Below are 20,717 nucleotides of genomic sequence, written 5' to 3'. Positions count from 1 at the left end.
TAATAATAATAATAATGTAAATTTTCTGTTTAACTGAATGTTTTAAACAGAACTAAAAGGCGTTTATTTGACAGATGAAATCACGGCCCGCTCTCTGGTTCTGAGCCCCTTGTTAAATCAGCAGTCTGTGATATTCCAACACGGCGCTGTGAGATCTTCCCAATCCCATCATTTCAGATTCTTTAGAAAAAATGGTCATGAATTATTAATTTTTATGAATTATATCTGAATTTCCCCACATTTCCTCCAACCCTGAAGCAAGCCCCGCCCCCAGGTCAATAAACAAGCCCCGCCCTAGTCAATCAACAAGCCCCACCCCTGGTCAGTAAACAAGCCCCACCCCTTGTTAAATCAACAGGTCCACCCACAACATCCCACTGCCCCGCCCACAGCTTGGCCCCACCCCCATCCTTTTCCGTTAACGGTATTAGTGGTCATTTGGAGCAGAAGGTGAAGGGAGGATCCTTTGGGGTTTGAAGGTGTGTATGAGGTTCAGAAGGTCAGTGAGAAGGCTCTGTAGGAGAAGTTGGTGAAAACGTCGATCTTGCTGCTGCTTCCTGCGACGGTCATCACCTGCGGAATCGACACACGCCACAAGGAGGCTGATGAACACGTGTTCGCTCATAGTGACCGCTCCGCTAACTGACGTGAGAGACGTGAACCGTCACTCGACCGGCTGTGGGGCACAGGGACGAGCTCGTAGTTCTGTTTGTTATTATTTTAGTCTTAGCGTAGGGTATGTTTTTATTATTTATATTTCTTTATTTATATTTTAACTGTAAAATGATTATTTACTTTGTGATGTTCTTTTCATTTTGTATTCAAATAAAACTACTAGTCAAAGTGGCAGACAGAAATGTTCTTCATCTCACACTAGTTTTTATTTTATGGTCTAAAACCAGTCACCTGCTACACGACTGTCCAATCACAGCGCTCTGTTCAGATCATGTGATTAAACGCTTTACCAATCACACGTGTTTAAAATATTTACATCCATCCGTCTCTCTCCCCCTCCGTCTCGCTCTCTCTCTCCCTCTTTCTCTTGGTCTTTCTCCTTCTCCGTGTCTCTCTCTCTCTCACTCCATCTTTCTCTTGGTCTCTCTCTATCTCTCCTCCCTTTCTTCCTCTCCATGTCTCTCTCTCTGTCTCTCTCACCCTCTTGGTCTCTCTCCCTCTCCATGTCTCTCTCTCTCTCCCCCACACTCACTCCCTCTTTCTCTTGGTCTCTCTCTCCTCTCTGTGTCTCTCTCACCCTCTCTTTCTCCCTCTCCATGTCTCTCTCTCTCTCTCACCCTCTCAGTGTCTCTCTCTATTTTTCTCGCTCTCTCCCTCTCTGTTTCTCTCTCTCTCACCCTCTCTCTTTCTTTCTCTCCGTGTGTGTCTCTCTCTCACCCTGTGTGTGTGTGTGTGTGTGTGTGTGTGTGTGTGTGTGTGTTTCTTACCCTGTGCTCAGTGGAGCCGAGGTTCAGGGCGAGTGTGTTCAGTGATGGAGGAGTGCAGGGGATCTGAGCCTTCACACTTCCACCCAGTAAACAGTGAGACACGTGTGGACCTTCACCTACTGCATAGATCTATACACACACACACACACACACACACACAGGATGTTTATTCACAGAGTTTGAATTCATTTTCAGAGTTAAAGCTAAGTCAGGGCTGAATCCTGTGCTCTGATTGGTCAGGAGGTGGTCATCACTTCTCTGTAATTAAGGCTCTGACCGTTTCCATAGTAACGGCTTGTTACACAGTTATGTTTCCTGTATGGAGAAATTTGTTTGTGTAACATCTGGAAGAGTCTGCAGAGTCCGTTTGTGGAACAGAGAGAGGGGGGAGGGGGGCGTTTATAGCTGCTGTAACAAAAGCCACAAGAGGAACTAACTTGCTCTGTAAACGTAAGTTTTCTGCCCACACACACACACACACACACACACACACACACACACACACACACACACACACACACACACCCCTCATTTTTCATAGGAATTGAAGCGGAACGTTGCGCAGGAGAACTGGTTTTCTCCTCTGGGTCACTCGTTCACAGCTCTGTTCTCAGGTGTGTTGCTTTGATCTCAGCTCTTTCAGACCCCTGTGTCGTCTCACACCTGATATTTTGTCTACGTACGTCTGTGCGACAGATAAAACACGCCTCAGGACGTCCGATCTCCAGCACCATCCATTCCCCAGTGTCGGGTCATGTGACCTTTCACATGATATTAACACTAATATTGTATTAAATATAGGATTTAATGTTGTAATGTCTGATATTAAACAATAAGATCTCACACACACACACAGTTTCAATACTGAGATAAAACAATAGATACGGTGGAGTGCAAAAGTTTTCACACCCCTATAACCCACCACCACCTTCTATTTTAGGCGTTGAAGCTGTTTTCTCCTTGTGTACACAATTAAGGAGAGATTTCAGTTCCTGTGGACGTTTAGGAATCTCGCTGCATGTTTTTCTTCCTCTTTCAGTTGTGTCTCTCTGGTATCTTTTCATCTCCAAGATACAATCAGTAAGAGAGTCGTCTCCTCTCTGGTTCCTCAGGTGTATGTTTATGGTGTGTGAAAGATGTTTTTCATGAATTCCACACGTTCTTTAGTATGACTAAGATGTCTGTTCGTGCGTGTGTGTGTGTGTGCTGCAGATGGGTTCGAGTTGTGTGTACATCAGAGCAGCACAATAGGCGGTATAATGTTAGAGAACTCAGTAAGGGGGCACTAACTTTTGTACATATTTTATGACGATCAAGTTAAACACGCAGGTTTTCTTCTCACCAGGTCCTGATGGAACATGGCCTCCCTCTGACACCCACTCAGGGAGAAGATGGAGGTGGGAGACATGGAGCGCAGATGCCACAGAGACAGAGCAGGACCTCCACCACACAGCTGGGGGACAGATAGAGATAAATACATACTTAGATATAATTAGATTAGACAGACAGACAGACAGACAGACAGATACAGACAGACAGACAGAGACAGACAGATATAGACAGACAGATACAGACAGACAGATAGACAGAAACAGACAGACAAAGAAAGACAGACAGACAGACAGACAAGAGATAGACAGATAGAGACAGACAGATAGAGACAAAGACAGATAGACAGGCAGATAGACAGATAGAGGCAGAGAGGCAGACAGACAGACAGCTTTTGGTGTCTCTCTCTTTCTCTCTCTCTCTCTCAGACATGAACAAAGGAGATGTCTGTCTCCTCTCGGTGTCCGAGTCGCTGTTTCCTGCTCACCATCCAATCAGAATCCGTTGCCACGCAGCTGATCCACTTCCCGTACTGGGGGCGAGCGCATTCCTAAACACACCGACGTACACAAGGACAGGAGTGTCAGTCACACTGATTTGTGTGTTTGTGTACAGATGTGTGTGTTTCTCGTGTCACAGCTTACCTCATATTTATAAACCTCCACACAGTGTACACTTCGGCCCGTCCTACAGTCTGACCAATCACACACACACACACACACACACACACACACACACACACACACACACACACTAAGTAATGGAATAACACACGGTTCATCACTGCTTTTACTCCAATAAACTGAGATCAGAGTTTCTCCGTCTCTGTAACACGTCTCTAACATCTGTATTTATTCATTTACTAACATCTGTATTTACTTCCATCAGATTTGATTATTAAAACATCACCATCTGTTCATAACTATTGGGACACCTCTTGTTGAAATCAGTCCTACCACCACATGAGGAACAATCCAAGCCCCTCACCTCTCAGTCTGTGGAAGTGAGATGTACACAGGAGCATGTCTTTTAGCACACTGACTCATGAAGGTCGGTGCTCCCCGTGACTGTGTGTGCAGACCAATTCATCCAATACTCTGCTCCATACTTCCAATGGCACTAAAATCAGCAACAAAAACTGTGCAGCAGGAGCTTCATGGAACGAGTTTCCACAGCCGAGAAGCTGCGTGGAAGGATCGCATCACCAAGCAGAATGCCAAGTGTGGGACAGGGTGGTGTGAAGGACTGGATTCTGGAGCAGTGGGAATGTTTCCGAGTCTGGGTTTGGTGGATGCCAGGAGAACATTACCTGCCTGACTGCATTGTGTCAACTGTAATGTTTGGTGAAGGAGGGATAGTGATACTGTGTTCCAGGGGTTGGGCTTGGATTCACCTGTAGAACATCAAGACATTTTGGACCATATGGACCAAAAATACCTTAATTTTTTTGTTTCTTTTTCACGTTTACATGTTGGACAGTCGTATAAAACGTTTCACTGCATGTCGTACTCTGTATGAATGCATGTGACAAATAAAACTACAATTTTGGGCCATGGTCAAAGAGTCCTGCTGTGAATGAGTGGAAAGCCTTCCCAGAAGAATGGCACCTGTTAGAGAAGCTCCATGTTTATGTATTTAATCCTAACCCTGAAGTCACTGTTGGTGTAAGAGTCAGGCGTCCCAATACTTTTGCCCACAGCGTGTATAATGGAGTCTTAGCTCCAGTGAAAACCAAACATCACTGGTCTTAAAAGACTGGTGAAGGAAGAAGCAGAGGAGAAGAACATGAAAAGAATCAAGAGGGGAAGAAGAAGAAGGAGGAGGATGGGATGAAGAAAAAGAAAAGGACAAAGCAGAACCATGAAGGGAGGGTGAAATATAAAGAGGAGGAGAAAGGAACAAGGATGAGAAGAACTCACCCCACATTCTGACGGCTCCATCCTCTGCTCCTGACACGATCTCTCCCTCCCTCTCCCTCAGAGACAAACAGTGAATATAATCTGTGTGACCCTGTAAAACCAACTACACACACACACACACACACACACACACACAGAGTTAGAGAAGATCTTTAATAAAGCTGACGCTGGGATCAAAACTCACTTCTCACCTTGAAGGTTCCAGTTTCCAGGTCCATGATGTGAATGTTATTGTCTCCCCACCAACCACCAAGCTGTTCTCCTACACACCACACACAGAGGTGAAACACACACACACACACACACACACACACACACCACACACAGAGAGTGAAACAAACACACACACACACACACACACACACACACACACCACACAGAGAGTGAAACACACACACACACACCCACCACACACAGAGAGTGAAACACACACACACACCACACAGAGAAAGTGAAACACACACACACACACACAAAGTGAAACACGAAAATACACACATGCATGTGTATACACACACACACACACACACACACACACACACATGCATGCATGTGTACACACACATACACACACACCACACACACACACCACACAGAGAGTGAAACACACATATACACACACCCATGTATATACACACCCATACACACATGCATGTGTACACACACCCACACACACACACACACACACAGACACACACACACACACACACAGACACACCCACACACACAGACACACACAGACACACACACACACACAGACACACCCACACACACACAGACACACACACAGACACACACACCCATGTATATACACACACATACACCGCCAGAAACATATGCACATCACAAATGTATGTGTGTAACAAGCAAACAAATGTGTGTGTGTGTGTGTGTGCGCGTGTGTGTGTGTATCCCTCAGTTAGCATGTAAAGTGTGAAAGATTATTAGAGTGTGATTAGATAAAGACTGAATGAGAGGTTTGTTTGAAAGGTTCCCATGAGAAAGGCTCTTCTCTCTAAAAGAACATGGCAGCACAGATCAGGTTCGACTCCTGGAACAATGTTCTTCAGGCAGATGAGAACTGAAGTGGAGATGTTTGTCTGTAACACACAGAAAATCAGCAGAATCACCTCACACCGACTGTAACGCACGGTGGAGCAGTGATGATCTGGGTTTGTTCTGCAGTCACAGGATCTGAGAACCTCACAGTCCCTGAAATGACCATGAACTTCTCTGTAGACTAGAAAGTATTCTAGAGTCAAATATGAGTCCATCTGTCTGGTAGCTAATCATCTGAAATCAGGTCACAGCAGCAGATCTACAGCAGTGTTCACATCTGGACCACACGAGTTCTATCAGCTCCTGATGCACAAAACTATAGTATTGAGAGAGTGTACTTTCGTTTTTACACAACTGTGTGTGTGTGTGTGTGTGTGTGTGTGTGTGTGTGTTCTCACTCTGCTGTTGATAATCATGGCATTGATTTCTGGGATTTCCAGACTGGTCCTGAAAAACAGATGTTTATAATATGATTTGTGTCCCATTTATTCAAACTGCACCCCAATCAGTGACGTGAGAAAAGTGTTTACGTGTAATCGGGTCTCCTCGTCCAAACAGCTTTAGCGTTCTGTAAACAATAAAAACAAAGAATCATGAAAATGAAGGTGTGCTGGACACCCCTCCTCTCTCTCTCCCTCCCCTCCCCTCTCTCTCCCCTCCTCTCTCTCCCCTCCTCTCTCTCTCTCTCCCTCCCCTCTCTCTCTCTCTCCCCTCTCTCTCCCCTCTCTCCCCCTCTCCTCTCTCTCCCCTCTCTCTCCCTCCTCTCTCTCTCTCCCCTCTCTCCCCTCCTCTCCCCTCTCTCCCTCCCTCTCTCCCCTCCTCTCTCCCCTCCTCTCTCTCTCCCCCTCTCCCTCCCCTCTCCCCTCCCCTCCCCTCTCCTGAAAAAACCTGAACTTTGACCTTATTTCCGAGTTCCGCCCAGCTCCAGGTGCTGATCTCTCCATTCCCCGCACTGAAGAGGTGTGTGTCTGTGGATAAGAGCGAGAACACGGGACCTTCATGGGCTAGAGAGAGAGAGAGAGTGAGAGAGAGAGAGAGAGAGAGAGAGAGAGAGAGAGAGTCAGAACCCGAGAGTCTGAGCTTCAGGAAAACATCTACAGTAGTGATGGGAAGATCAGATCCTTTTAGTGATTTGGTTCTTTGAATGTTGTTCATCAAAATGAATGAATCTTTTTTTGGAGTCATTTAGTTCCTTTTGATTCTTTAATCCACTTTATAGCGTCTATGGGAGTCACATGACAAAAGAACGAATGATTCTGACCAGAGGACTGAGATAAGATGAACGACTCCATTCTGCACATAACCTCTGGAGACTTTTCGATGCTTCGCGCACGAGCGTCCAGCAGAAAATACAAATCACTCTTTGATACAACTCGTTCTTCTGAGTCACATTAAAGAATCATTCATAAACGACTCATCACTAATCTCAGTGAGTGAACACACAGACACAGTGTACAGGCTCAGTGTGGCCACAGAGAAGAACCAACACACCAGGACAATATCCTGAACAACGTTCTCCCACAGAACAGGGGGAAAGCAGCACACTCCTGCTGCAGCTACACTCAGATACACTCACCAACACTGACCTGGAGATGGAGAGGAGGTGAGATGGAGAAACAGATCTAACCTGTGAAGGTCAGGATGGGTTTCTGACTCGCTTCTGACGCATCAGGACTCAGAGCAGATGGGAGACTGCAGAGGAACGGAGCACACGCGCACACACACACACACACACACACACACACACACACACACACACACACACACACACACACACCAGATAAAAGCTATTTTGAAAAATACAAAACCCAAGTCTGACCCAGTATAAGATTCAAACTAAAGCTGGATTAGGTCTGAGGAATGTTCCATCACAGCTGTAAGATGATGATGCATGCAGACGATCACATTTCTCCTTAATGTGTTGGGAGCTCATGTCCATACAAGTATTAGCACTAATATAGTATAGCTTCATAGTTTAATTTGAGTTTATAGGAAAGAAAACTTGCAGGTAAACAGCAGGACGTGATCTCCAGCCGCATCTCCAGGTCAGTGAGGAGATTAGTGAGATGGTCAGTGAGGAGGTCAGTGAGGAGATCAGTGAGATGGTCAGTGAGGAGGTCAGTGAGGAGATCAGTGAGATGGTCAGTGAGGAGGTCAGTGGAGAGATCAGTGAGATGGTCTGTGAGGAGGTCAGTGAGATGGTCAGTGAGGAGGTCAGTGAGGAGATCAGTGAGATGGTCAGTGAGGAGGTCAGTGAGGAGATCAGTGAGATGGTCAGTGAGGAGGTCAGTGAGGAGATCAGTGAGGAGATCAGTGAGATGGTCAGTGAGGAGGTCAGTGAGGAGATCAGTGAGGAGATCAGTGAGATGGTCAGTGAGGAGGTCAGTGAGGAGATCAGTGAGATGGTCAGTGAGGAGATCAGTGAGGAGATCAGTGAGGAGGTCAGTGAGATGGTCTGTGAGGAGGTCAGTGAGGAGGTCAGTAAGGAGGTCAGTAAGGAGGTCAGTGAGATGGTCAGTAAGGAGATCAATGAGATGGTCGGTGAGAAGGTCAGTGGAGGATGGAGCTCTCTCTGTGATGTTTTAGCTTTAGGTTTTGGACCTCACCTGAACACACCGATCTCTCCGTAGTTGTTCCCGGCTGCTAAAAAGCGGCCACATGGAGAGAAACTCTGCGAGAACACGGACATGTGCAGGAGCTAGAGGAAGAGATGAGAGCGTTCAGAGAACAACAAACACTTCAACACTTCTACATTCTTTAGTTCTGGTTTTCTCAAGATATTAATGAAGGGTTCTGGTTGTTTAGTCTAAGACCAGGTGTCCTCCTGCAGGAGAAGGAACCTTCTTCTCCTCCACATCTCTCTGATAAACCACCAGCAGCACCAGTTCCACGGAAATCAGCTGAATGCAGTGTTTACCTCAATCGGACCCATAGTGTTCGGAGGAACCGCTTTATTCTGAGTGTATTTATTTCCTGTGTTCACACACACGACGCTTTTGTTCCACCGCTAACGCGTTTGAATCTGGTCGCTGGAATATGACGTCGCGGAAATATGACGTCACACGCTGCTCGGCGCCTGGTTTAGACAGCAGCTGCAGGATAATGTGTTGTTTTTACTAGAACTGGTTGTTTTTCTTTACATATAATAACATCAACATTAAAAAATATATATTAAGTATAAATAAAATCGAATAATTGTGCACACACACAGACAGTGAGGTCTGTAAATGCCACAATTACGAGGTTTTATCACAAACTATTTTTGTAACACGCGACAGATGGCAGCACGAGGCTGCACGCACAGTCACAGGGAGCACCGACCCTCATAAATCAGTGTGCAAGACAACAAGCTCCTGTGTGCATCAGGATACATGTGACTGGTGCTGATCTTTGTTACACCACATCTGCGATTTCATCACAGAGATCGAGAACAGTCAATACTGAGTTCTACTGGCAGGTTTTTAAAGCGTCGGAGGGAGGACATTCTGCAAAAGCGACCGCTCTTGAGACACGCTAGTCTTGAAACTTTTTGATAACCACCTCATATCTTAAAATGCATAGTTACATTTATAGTTAAATGGTGAAAAGAAGTGTGGAGAAAATAACTTTCAAAAACAAAACAAACAAAAGGTACAGATACAACCATTTATTCATTAGTCCATAATTTTTCCACAAAGTGAAAGAAAAAAAAAAGCGTGTAAGCAGGACATGTCCACTCGGCAATGGTTCTGATCATGGTGACATTTATCTACATTCAGAACAACGCAGCAGGACAGACAGAGAGAGAGAGAGAGACAGACAGACAGAGGGAGACATTTATTTATTGATGGTCTTCAGGTTAGATGTTGGCACGTGTCTGCAGCTCTCCTCCTCCTCCTCCTCCTCCTCCTCCTCCTCTCTCTCTCTCTCTCTCTCTCTCTCATCTCTATAATATAAGTAAAAAATAAACCCAAAACATCCCTGTGGGTAAACATGAGTGCAGAAACCGTGAGATGATTCTTTGCTCCAGTTCAGAACTCATGTGTGGATCACAATTTACAGACGTTTCTGCCGATTTTTTTTTTCTCAGAAGACACAATAGAAAGATCAAGATAAAGAAATAAACGCCTCAGTGATGTAGAGCTGGAGGAACTACTTTCTCCGCCTGCTGCTTGATCTGCTCCTTGATCTCCTGGGAGCACAGAGAAACAAAGAAAGAAAGAATGTAGATGTTAAAGTAATGAATTTCTCTCAATCCAATATACTGTTTACATGCTGTTTTTGCACTGCATTGTGTTCGTTCACATATTCTCTTGTTCATAGTCCTTTATAGTCCTCTTTCACACAGTTCTGTATAATCAGATATACAGCACTCTATTATTTGGTGTATTGTCCCACACTCTTGTGTTGTCTGTCTACACTGTTTGCACTCTTTCACTCGATGCACTTTGTTGTGTGTTGTAGCACCAGGATTCTGGAGGAACGCTGTCTCACGTCACTGTGGTAGAAATGACAAAGCTTCTTGGCTTGAAGAATGAAAATGAATTACTCTGAATGAGTGCAGCATGACTGCCCCCTGCTGGACATTTGCTATAAAGCACTAAATCAAAGGGTTAGAGAAGTTAGTGAGAGAGAGAGAGAGAAAGAGAGAAAGCTAGGACGAGTGTAAGAGACAGGCGAGTCAGCAAGCAAGTGAGGGAGCGAGAGAGTGAAGAGTGTGTGTGTGTGAGAAAGAGGGAGGAAATGTGGGAATTAGTGATTAAGAGTGTAAGAGGGAAAGAGTGAGAGAAAGGGCGAAGGAGTGTCCGAGTTAAATTCAAGGTGAAAGTAAATGAGGGAATCGGAGACAACAGGAGAGTCAAGGAGGAAGTCAAAGTCCACGAGAGTGAAGGAGAGAATCCAGAAGAAAATCAAGGAGAGAATCGGAGTGAATGTAGGGTCAGTGAGTATCAGAGAGGGAGTCAATGAGAGTCAAGGAGAGAGTCAGAGGCTATGGGGGGGGGTCAGTGCAGGGAAAGCCAGCGTCTCACCTGCGAGCGTGAGGAGAGCGTGGGGCTCTACGCAGACGAGCAGGAGGAGAGTAGCTGAGTGATCTGGAGTCTCTGAGCGAGTCTGCAGGTTCTCTGGGTCGGCGAGGAGGAGAACTGTGAGGAGAAGGAGAACGGTGTGTGTGTGTGTGTGTGTGTGTGTGTGTGTGTGAGAATTTAAACTCCTACAGGAACACTTATGTACACACAAACTCAGGTGTGTGAGATCAGACACTCTTTACATTAGACAGTCAGAAAGTGAGGGATACCTTTTCTTCTTCACTTCCTCACTCTCCGAGGAGGACGAGTGTTTACGAGCAGTCACTTTTCCGCGCCTGGAAAACAAGGACACATTTCAATTCATTCCACTTCTTCAAATCTTTCTTGCCATCATGATCTCAGTTTTCAGGTACACGCCCACTCACCCTTTCTCAGTCTCGGAGTCGGAGCTATCGGAGGACGAGGATGAAGATGAAGAGGATGAGGAGGATGAAGAACTAGAGCTGCTCCTGCTGCCAGTCTTGTGTTGCTTCACGACTTTCTTCTCCGCTCTCCCGTTCACTGCATTCTCCCTCCTGATAGGTCGCTCTTGGCTCAGGGTCGCACGTCGCTCTGTGGGGGATTTGCTCCTCGAGGTCTTCCTGGTCTCTGATTGGCTGAAAGGAGGAGATCTGGAGCGTGGCGCCAGCTGCCTGGAACGTTTTGGAGAATCCCGAGCAGGAGGAGAAGGAGGAGGAGAAGAGGAACGGGACTGCAGTCTCTTCTCAGACTGCCTGTCCTGATCAGGTTTCCGCTGAGGAGAGGGCGAAGATGAAGACGACGAACTCGAGGAGGAGGAGGATGTCGAGGAAGAAGATGGAGAGCGAGGAGGAGGAGGAGGAGGAGATCTGGCTCTCTTTTCTCTCTCTTTTTCACGTTCTCTCTCCTTTTCACGTTCTCTCTCCCTCTCTTGTTCACGATGTCTCTCTCTCTCCCGTTCTTTCTCCCTCTCTCGTTCCTTCTCCCTCTCCCTGGACAGAGAGCGACCACTTCTGCGGTACGCAGGAGAAGGAGAACGTCGAGACCTAGAAGGAGAAAAGAAATGATGATGATTTGCTGTGAAGTTTTCAGGTTATGGTTGATGAAGTGTTCAGGGTGCCATTACTTACCTGTACAGAGGAGAACGTCTCCGTGGGCTTCGTGACCTGCTGCTTCTCGTCCTTCTTTCTCGTGAGCGTGGTCTGTCTCTCTCTCCTGGCCTCCCTCTGTCCCTTTCTCGTTCCCTCTCCCGGTCTCTATCCCTCTCTCGTTCTCTGTCTCTATCCCGCTCTCTCTCTCTCTCCCGTTCCCTATCCCTCTCTCGTTCTCTGTCCCTCTCCCGATCTCGGCGTGAGGGCGGACTCGCTCTCCTGACTTCTCTCTTAGGAGGATCCGTGCGATGTCGTGCCGGAGAACGTGATGAAGATCGTGACGGCACCCGTACGTTCTTGTTCTTCTCCTCCCGGCCTTTTGGTGGAGACTCCCGCTTTCTCTCACTCGTCCTGTTCTCTCGAAACAAGGAGTCTGAGGGTGTCTCCCTGACTCGCTCCCTGGGTTTCTCTGGATTTTTGATGTGGGTTCCAGCACTCTCCTCTGGACTGTACCTCCTGCGTGCTGGAGGAGGAGATGGAGGTGGGCTCGAGGTCTCAGTGGGAGTGTACCGTTCCTTCCCTCGATCCCCGCCTTTCTGCTGTTCCTTCAGCGGAGATGAAGATCTTCTGTCCCTGCCTCTATCCCGGTCGTCCTTCTGGGTGGGTGGGGCCTGTGTGGGTACGGAGGCGGAGCTCTCCCTGTCTGTGGGTGTGTACCCGTCAGTGTCTCTCGCCCCCTTCTCTTTCTCTCTCCGAGCCCCGGGCTGAGCGACAACCGTGTGAGGGACCTCTTTACTTTTCTCCTTCTTTTCCTCGTCGGAGGATGAGGAGGAGGATGAAGATGATGAAGACGAAGATGAGGATGATGATGAGGAACTGTCTGAGTCGCTGTCACTGCTGCTGCTGCTGCTGTCGTCACTGCTGCTGCTGCCGCTGTCACTGCTGCTGCTCGAACCTCTCTCTTTCTTCTTCTCTTTCTCCTTGCTTTGTGGCTTTTCTCTCACCAGCGGACTCTTCTCCAGAGTTCTTCCCATCCTCTCATCCTCCCTCTCCTTTTCCTCCCTTCTCTCGGTCTCAGATCTGTCTCTTTCAGATCTCCTGTCGTCTGTCTCCCTGCCTCTCTCAGGGCGTTTCTCATCCTTCTCTCGTTCGTTTTTCTTCACCTCCTCTCTGTCGTTTCTCCTGGCCTCCTCTCGTCCTTTCTCTCTGTCACTCTCTCGCTCTTTTCTACTCACCTCTTCCCTGTCATTTTCTCGTTCTTTTCTCCTTGTCTCCTCTCGGTCGCTTTCACGCTCGTTTCTCCTAGTCTCCTCTCGTCCTTTCTCTCGGTCACTCCCTCGCTCTTTTCTCCTTACTTCCTCTCTGTCATTTTCTCGCTCACTTCTACTTGTCTCCTCTCGTTCCTTCCTCCTCGCCTCCTCTCGGTCACTCTCGCTCTTTTTTTTTCACTTCCTCTCTATCGCTCTCTTGCTCTTTTCTCCTCGCCTCCTCTCGGTCACTCTCTCGTTCTTTTCGCCTTGCCTCTTCTCGGTCACTCTCTCGCTCTTTTCTCTTCACTTCCTCTCTGTTTTCTCGCTCCTTTCTCCTCGCCTCCTCTCGTCCCTTTTCTGCATCCCTTTCTCGCTCTCTCTGCTCCTCCCTCGTTCGCTCCGCCTCTTTCTGTTTTTTGCTGGAGCGTGGCGAGTGGTTCGAGGAGGAGGTGGACCCCTCGCTGGAGCTCTCGCTCCCTCTCGGTTTATTGTTCTCTCGGTCTCGAGTGTGCAGGATGGCGCCCCTGTCCCTCGATTGTGAGGGCGGCGACGCTCTCTCCTTCTCGCCGCTGCGTCTCCTTCTCGCCCGCTCTCTCTGTGGTGACGGCGAAGACGAGGAGTCGAGTCTTTTCCGGGGTTTGTCATCCCTCTTTCTCCTTTCATCCTCTCGCTCCTTCTCTGAGCTCCGCTGCCTTCGGTCTCTCTGTCTTCTTGGGGACGGAGACGAGTCGTGTCTTTGCCGCTGATCGGGTTTCTCTTTTTCTCGCTGATGTTTAGGAGGCGGAGAGTGAGACGGAGACAACGCTTGCCCCTTTTGCGGCTTCTCCTTTCCTCGCTCCTGGTCTTTCCGGTTTCGTTCAGGGGATCCGGAAGGTCTTGCAGACTTCAGGACACAGAGATAAGAGTTCCCCCGTTAGAGCACCACAAGCTCAAACCAAACCTTTATAGAATACACTTTACCTAAAACTCTTACCTCTCTGACCTCCATCTTCTCCGGACTGCCACTTTGGCGACCCCTGCGCTCAGGAGATCTGCCCTTCCTGCCAACATCTGCCCTTCCTGCAGGAGGATTGTTTGGTTTCTCCTTCAACACCACCGGTGACCTGCTAAACAACAGGAGGAGAGGAAGGTTTTCGGTTGTTGCTATAGAAACGATCGCACTGTCTGAAAACCAATGAACCAATCAGAACTGTATGATTTATATCGTTTACTATAGTATCGTAAAGATGTACTTTTTGGGGGAAAAAATTACATTATACAACATTGTTTTAGGACTGAATACACCACTCTCACATTCACCATCATCTCACACGGGCAGGGGACGCAGATCTCCATCAGTTTACAAATCCATTCATCTTAGAGTAGTGTGTATTCAATATTTTACAGATGTTACAGAGGTTACTTTCATTAGAATAATTTACTGTATGGTAAAACGTGTGCTATGTGGTAATCATGCTCTTTTTTCTATACATTAGTATCACTAGCACTCGTAACTAGTAGTGTAGTTTATTTGTGAATACAGCATGCTTAGTTGAACATGTTGCAAAAAGAGCCGAAGCCAATCAGCAGCCCACACGGTCATGGAGAATAAAGACTGATATTGACATGGTTCTACAGGCTCTGAGATTCCTGCGACCACAAGCAAGATCATGTGATGCACACAACACTACCCACAACACCTTTCTTTCGTTATGACCCAATACCTATGAGCTGAGCCGGACGACGCGCTGCGTCTTCGCCGGCGGCTCTTCGTAGGGGGCGGAGTCTCGTTTTCACTACTCCTCTTCCTTTTGTTCTTCTTCGTATCCGGCCTGTCCTCAGACGAGCTGTCCAACACAAAATAGAGAGAGATTAAAGTAAATAAATGAATCAGGAATTTAAAGGTGGTGTAGTGTGGAGAAGACTGGACTCACCTGCCCTGGTCACTCTGCTCTGACCGCTCCCTACACACAGGGGAAAGAGAAACAAATGATCGCATCGAGCTTACATCCTGAACGCTTCCTGGCACATCGCTCATATACACGATTACAATAATAACACTATTTTATATAGCACCTTCAGCTACGTCTCAAAGCACTTTCCTAATAAAGATTATAGAGCAGATTTAAACACAAAGATGCGGCCGGTCTAATCTCAGCCAGGAGAAAAATCACAGAGTTTTAGTGCACTGGGAGAAAAAAACGAGCCACACCACCCAAATAACATAAAAGAAGGAGGAACAGCTAAAGGATAGGATTCAGAGGAAAATCACCAAATTCCAAAACAGATGCTTCCACGATGTACACTAGAGGAGCAGCTGATGGCAGTGGATCCACACAGGCACTGGAACCACGGATTAACTCTTTTAATCTTGCAGATCAATCCTGATGTTTTACCGATCGCAGAATAAGTGTTTTTCCCTGCGGTATTGATTAGGTAATTTTGTAACTACACAGATTAGTCGTGTTCACGTGAACGGGCCGCGTTTATCAGTCAAAAACAACGGCTAGACGAGGAGCAGGAGAACGTGAAAAGCCTCCCGCAGCACACAAATCACATGTATTGGAGCGTTTCATTGTAAAAAATCGAAAGCAAATTTTATTCGTCTTCTCTCCCCCTCTTTTTTTTTTGCCGATACAAAAAAATGATCTAATCCATAACCCAAAAACGACATGTGATCAGACCCGAGAGTTTTGTGATCTGTTGCACCACTGATATCGCCGTTATGTACACACACCTTTTCTTTTTCTTCGTCTTGTTTTTCTTCTTCTCTCTTATGTGTGAAGGAGACGGACTTTCAGAGCTGAGAGAGGGAGAGGTAGAGGGAGAGAGAGAGAGAGAGAGAGACAGACACCGTAAACGATCAGTCACTAAATAAACGACTCCAACACTACTCCAATGCTGGGACTTTATTTATTTAATTTACCTCTCTCTACTTTTCTCTTTCTTCCTTTTCTTCTTACGGCTCTGTTTTCTGGTGGATGAAGAATCTGACTCGTCAGAGTCTTCAATTATCCTGCGGAGGGGCAGAAAAAACAAACAAAAAGAAGAGATGTAACAGAGTTATGGATGTGCACATCTCTCTCTCTCTCTCTCTCTCTCTCGACTCACTGATATTTCTGCTGCTGCAATTTCTCTCTCTCCAGTCTCTCCTGCTCTCTCTTCTCTCTTTCTCGCTCTTTGCGCTCGGGGTGGAAGGACGATCCATCCACGTAGTCGGAGCCGATCCCGAACGCCTCCCGGAGCCGGTCGTTCTTCTGCTGGTTGGCGGCGGCGAGAGCGTGCGTCTCAGTCACGCTGCAGCCGAGAAACCAGAGAGAAAAGAGAGTTAGGTCAGACAGGAAACAGAGCCTCGAGGTGCAGGACCATCAAACCTCTCATACCCCGGCGTGTGTGTAAATACACACACACACACACACACACACACACACACACACACACACACAGTATCTCACAAAAGTAAGTGCACCCTACACATTTCAGCAAACATGTCAGTATCTTCTGAAGGGACAATAGTAAATAAAATGTGTGTATCTTTAGAGGCGTGAATGTGTGTGTAGTTTGTACAGGTCTGAGTCGGGGTATTTATGGCCCGGGTGCTGATTCTGTACAGGTGTCATTAACACTCACGTTGGTTTCTCAGCACCGGCTGAAGGAGACTCTTCTTTCTCCTGCAGCATCATACGGAAGCTGCTCACCTTCTCCTCGATCTCCTCAGCGGAGTACCTGAAAATAGAGATGAATCAGAGCCACATCGTTGTGGAGTGATGAAGAGTGTGGAATGGTGACGTGTCTCACCCCTGCTCCTCCATCATGTCCTGTAGTTCAGCACATTTGACCTCCAGCTGCCTCTTCCTCTGGTGCTCCAGGATATCGGCGTTGGGCTGACGGTTCAGCTGACTCTCCAACCTCTCGATCTCCTTCTCGTCTTTCGGTCCTCCGTGATCGTCTCGAGAGCGCTTGGCCCGAACACTCGACAGGTTCCTCTGCACGTAGCCGTTGGTGCCGCTGCCTCGCGGCGTGGTCAAGCCGATCCCGTTATACATCTCGGCTCTGAGGAGGGTGGAGACAGAGGGAGAAACACACATGAGTATGTGGGGCAATGCTGGGATTTAAACTCCATAAACACCCTCAAGTTCTTTTAGGAATTACTACTAGCCCGGTTACAGAGCCACAATCAGGTCGTGACTCATTTTACACCTAATTAAATTAATTATTTGAATCTGAGGAGTGTGTGTGTGTGTGTTGCTCCTGAGCAAAAAGTGTTATTTAATGGAATATGATGATGGTCAGTGTGTGTAGGAGCACCGATGATACATGACGTCTCAAACTAACTAACCACACAGCTCAGGTCTGTACAGGTAAGTTCACTGATCCAGACAGTATGGCACAGTGTGTGTGTGTGTGTGTGTGTGTGTGTGTGTGTGCGTGTTAAGGGTGTGATCTGTCTCACAAATAAACTTCGCTGTCCAGACACGCTGAAGAGTGAACTGAGATACAAAAGGTGTGGGACCAACACCAGGTTCAGGAGAACATCAGGTGGTGCACAAACACATACAGGTGATCATTAAGCTCATTACCTGACCACATAACACACAACACATCCCATTATCTCAGCAGTGTGTATATAATAACACAGTGTAATAATGATTATTAGATTTAAATTCATATTACGGGTGTGAAGTTAGACGTAATTGTACAGAACCGTTTCGGTACACGTCTTTCAGTCCAGTGCACACGTGTACCAAATACAATCCTTTACACTTACAATCCAAGTTCCCTCAGGAATGTATTAAGTGGCGGACCACACATTTGTTGAGTTTCCGCTACACACTTTGAGCGCAGTGTCTCTGTTTTATTATTATTATTATTATTATTAAACGTGTGGGAAATAAAAAAGAAACGTGAGTTGGTGCAGTGTCCCACTGGTCACTCACTCACACAGGAAATAGATTTAAAGTGCACTGAAAAACTCAATTCTGTTTTTATGACAATCCTGCAACATGGATTCTTTAGTGTGTAAAGAAGAGCTTCAAAAATCTGGAGAAAATCCTGACAATTCCTCATTTTTAAGGGGATGAAAGAATAAAGGACAGAAGAAATGAAGATATTTTAAAATGATGCTGAAATAAGTAGAACATATATATATATATATTTAAAGAAATTTATATTAAATGTAAAACACAAACATTTATATACACATCTGCATTTCCCAAATGCGGTCTAACGAATGTAAACTTATTTAATTTGTCCATTTACTCAATTTTATTTTATCAATTTCATCTGCACCAATTCAATCAATTACTCAATTTCAATTAATATAATACAAATTGTAGAGCGTTTATTGGATTTATAAAAAAAATTTTAAAATTTAATTTTAATAATATTTTATACATTTTTATTTTATTTACAATTGTTTTTAAAATGTACTGTTGATGTTCACGAATTGTAATTATAATAATAAAATGCGTTAATTAAAAAAAATTCTTCCCCCAAACTGTACCGAAATAAAAGCGAACCGTGATTAAAAACCGAGTTCAGAACCGAACTCTGAGTTCAGAACCGGTACTGCCTTAACGCGTATAATGTTCAGAATTAAAAGCTATACTCAGGGGTTTTTATGTATGGATGTGTTTTTTGATCAGTTACACTTTTCTGCTTTATATAATAATAATAATAATAATAATAATAATGAGCTGAACTACATGACTAACTTTAGATCATTAGCTGAATTAAACTCGCATGTTCTAGTGCCGATCACGGACACATTGTAGAATATAAAACATTTACTAAATAAACAATAGATTATATTTATATATTTACCGAATGATAAAACAGAAACACCACAGATTAAAACACTAATATTAATTAAATCATAACAGCGCGCGCAGCTGCTTGCTAGCTGACTAGCCTGAAAGTTGCTAAACGGCCTTCTGACTGAAATGCTAACCAGCTTCCTCACGCCACCAGCCGCGGCTCTAACAGCAGATGAACGGAGAGTTTACCCGGTCAGTACCGTGTATAATCCCGAGCAGATCCCCGGTACCGGGAACCGAGCGCGGTACAGCGTGCACGAGACAGGGGCTAAAGCACGTCAGCTAGTTAGCTTTAGCCAGCGCGCTACATACGCACCTCTTTGTTTCCCCGCGTAGGGACAGAACAAAACCAGGCTCCTGACAAAAAGCGGCCGTACACCGGTTTGAGCTGAAGGGGACCCGGAGAGGAACTCACCCTCACCGGGGGCAAAACACAAACAACACAACCGCTAAAGACAACACTACACACCGAGCTGCGGAGCGTCGGCTAAAGAACGAAAACCTGTCGTCACCTTACGCGTCATATTAACGCGACGCGCCGAGAACTACTGCAGGCTACTGCTGGAAACTACATTTCCCGCTCCCGCACCGGCGCCTCGGTGACGTAGAAACGCAGCGACGAGTTCATGCCTAAATAACTATTGATTTATAAGCATGATTTATAAATGGGAGGAAAAAACTTTATTACGAAATTATTTTTCTTAAAAAAAAAAAAAAAAAAAAAAATATATATATATATATATATATATACAATACACCAAACATAAACCAGAGAATCACGAAGAAACTGAGTACTTTCCATTGTGGTTTTATTAATCAGATATCTTCTTCGTCCTCTTTTGGCTTCTACCATTAGGGGGCGCCACACGGATCATCCGTCTCCATCCCCCCCTATCCTCTACATCTGCTTCTTTTAAACTATCTACCTGCATGTCTTCCCTCACCACATCCATAAACCTTCTACTTGCTCTTCCTCTTTTCCTCCTTCCTGGTGCCTCCATCCTCAGCATTCTCCTACTGATATACCCCATGTCCCTCCTCTGCACATGTCCAAACCATCTCAATCTCACCTCCCTCACCTTGTCTCCAAAACGTCCTACATTGCAAACATGAAAGGGCTCAGAGCCGATCCTTGATGCAGTTCAACCTCCACCTTAAACCAGTCTGTTGTTCCTACTGCACACTTCACTGCTGTCACACTGTCCTCATACATATCCTGCACCACCCTCACATACTTCTCTGACACACCAGACTTCCTCATACAATACCACAACTCCTCTCTCCACCCTGTCGTACGCTTTCTCTAAATCCACAAACACACAATGCAGCTCCTTCTGACCTTCTCTATACTTCTCCATCAACATTCTCAAAGCAAATAAGGTGTCTGTGGTGATCTTCTCGGTGTGACCGATCAACTTTATTCCCCTGTAGTTACTGCAGGTCTGCACATCTCTCTTATTCTTAAAGATCAGTTCCAGCACACTCCTCTCCATTCCTCAGGCATCTTCTCACCTTCCAAAATCTTGTTAAACAATCTGGTTAAAAACTCCACTGCATCTCTTCTAAACATCTCCATGCTTCTACCGGTATCTCATCTGGTCCAACCGACTTTCCACTCTTCATCCTCTTAATCTCTGCTCTCACTTCCTCCTTACTAATCCTATCCACTTCCTGCTTCACATCTCCACACCATCCAACCTTCTCTCTCTCTCATTTTTCTTCTTCACCAGCTGCTCGAAATACTCCCTCCATCTTCTCAACACACTCTCCTCACTAGTCAACACATTTCCCTCTTCATCCTTTACTGC

At 46.0% G+C, this 20,717-nt stretch overlaps 2 protein-coding genes across 2 annotated transcripts in view; both read right to left on the bottom strand.

Moving 5' to 3' along the window:
* The window catches only part of thoc6 (THO complex 6), an 8,909-nt gene extending 86 nt beyond the window's left edge, over positions 1-8,823 (bottom strand). The window contains 14 exon segments of the mRNA XM_046866133.1: positions 1-573; positions 1,443-1,571; positions 2,785-2,895; positions 3,259-3,321; positions 3,416-3,465; positions 4,691-4,793; positions 4,882-4,931; positions 4,934-4,952; positions 6,148-6,196; positions 6,280-6,317; positions 6,650-6,753; positions 7,377-7,441; positions 8,356-8,447; positions 8,667-8,823. The exon segment at positions 1-573 is cut by the window's left edge and continues 86 nt beyond it. Of these exon segments, the coding sequence (XP_046722089.1) occupies positions 493-573; positions 1,443-1,571; positions 2,785-2,895; positions 3,259-3,321; positions 3,416-3,465; positions 4,691-4,793; positions 4,882-4,931; positions 4,934-4,952; positions 6,148-6,196; positions 6,280-6,317; positions 6,650-6,753; positions 7,377-7,441; positions 8,356-8,447; positions 8,667-8,681 (969 nt within the window). The 5' untranslated portion in view covers positions 8,682-8,823 and the 3' untranslated portion in view covers positions 1-492.
* A 557-nt stretch (positions 8,824-9,380) lies between these two features.
* Positions 9,381-19,436, bottom strand: srrm2 (serine/arginine repetitive matrix 2). Its single transcript, XM_046866146.1, is given in 15 exon segments — positions 9,381-9,920; positions 10,759-10,872; positions 11,025-11,090; positions 11,181-11,819; positions 11,904-13,288; positions 13,290-13,997; positions 14,088-14,220; positions 14,818-14,940; positions 15,028-15,057; positions 15,831-15,896; positions 16,020-16,109; positions 16,205-16,390; positions 16,724-16,819; positions 16,892-17,146; positions 19,226-19,436. Coding segments are annotated over 14 exon segments (3,924 nt in total). The 5' UTR covers positions 17,140-17,146; positions 19,226-19,436; the 3' UTR covers positions 9,381-9,880.
* Between the last annotated feature and the right edge of the window lie 1,281 nt (positions 19,437-20,717).

This window comes from Silurus meridionalis, chromosome 14, assembly GCF_014805685.1.
Source record: "Silurus meridionalis isolate SWU-2019-XX chromosome 14, ASM1480568v1, whole genome shotgun sequence".
In the NCBI taxonomy this organism is placed as follows: Eukaryota; Metazoa; Chordata; class Actinopteri; order Siluriformes; family Siluridae; genus Silurus; species Silurus meridionalis.
Note: the sequence above shows the minus strand (reverse complement) of the source record. Positions and strands in the feature narration are given on the sequence as shown.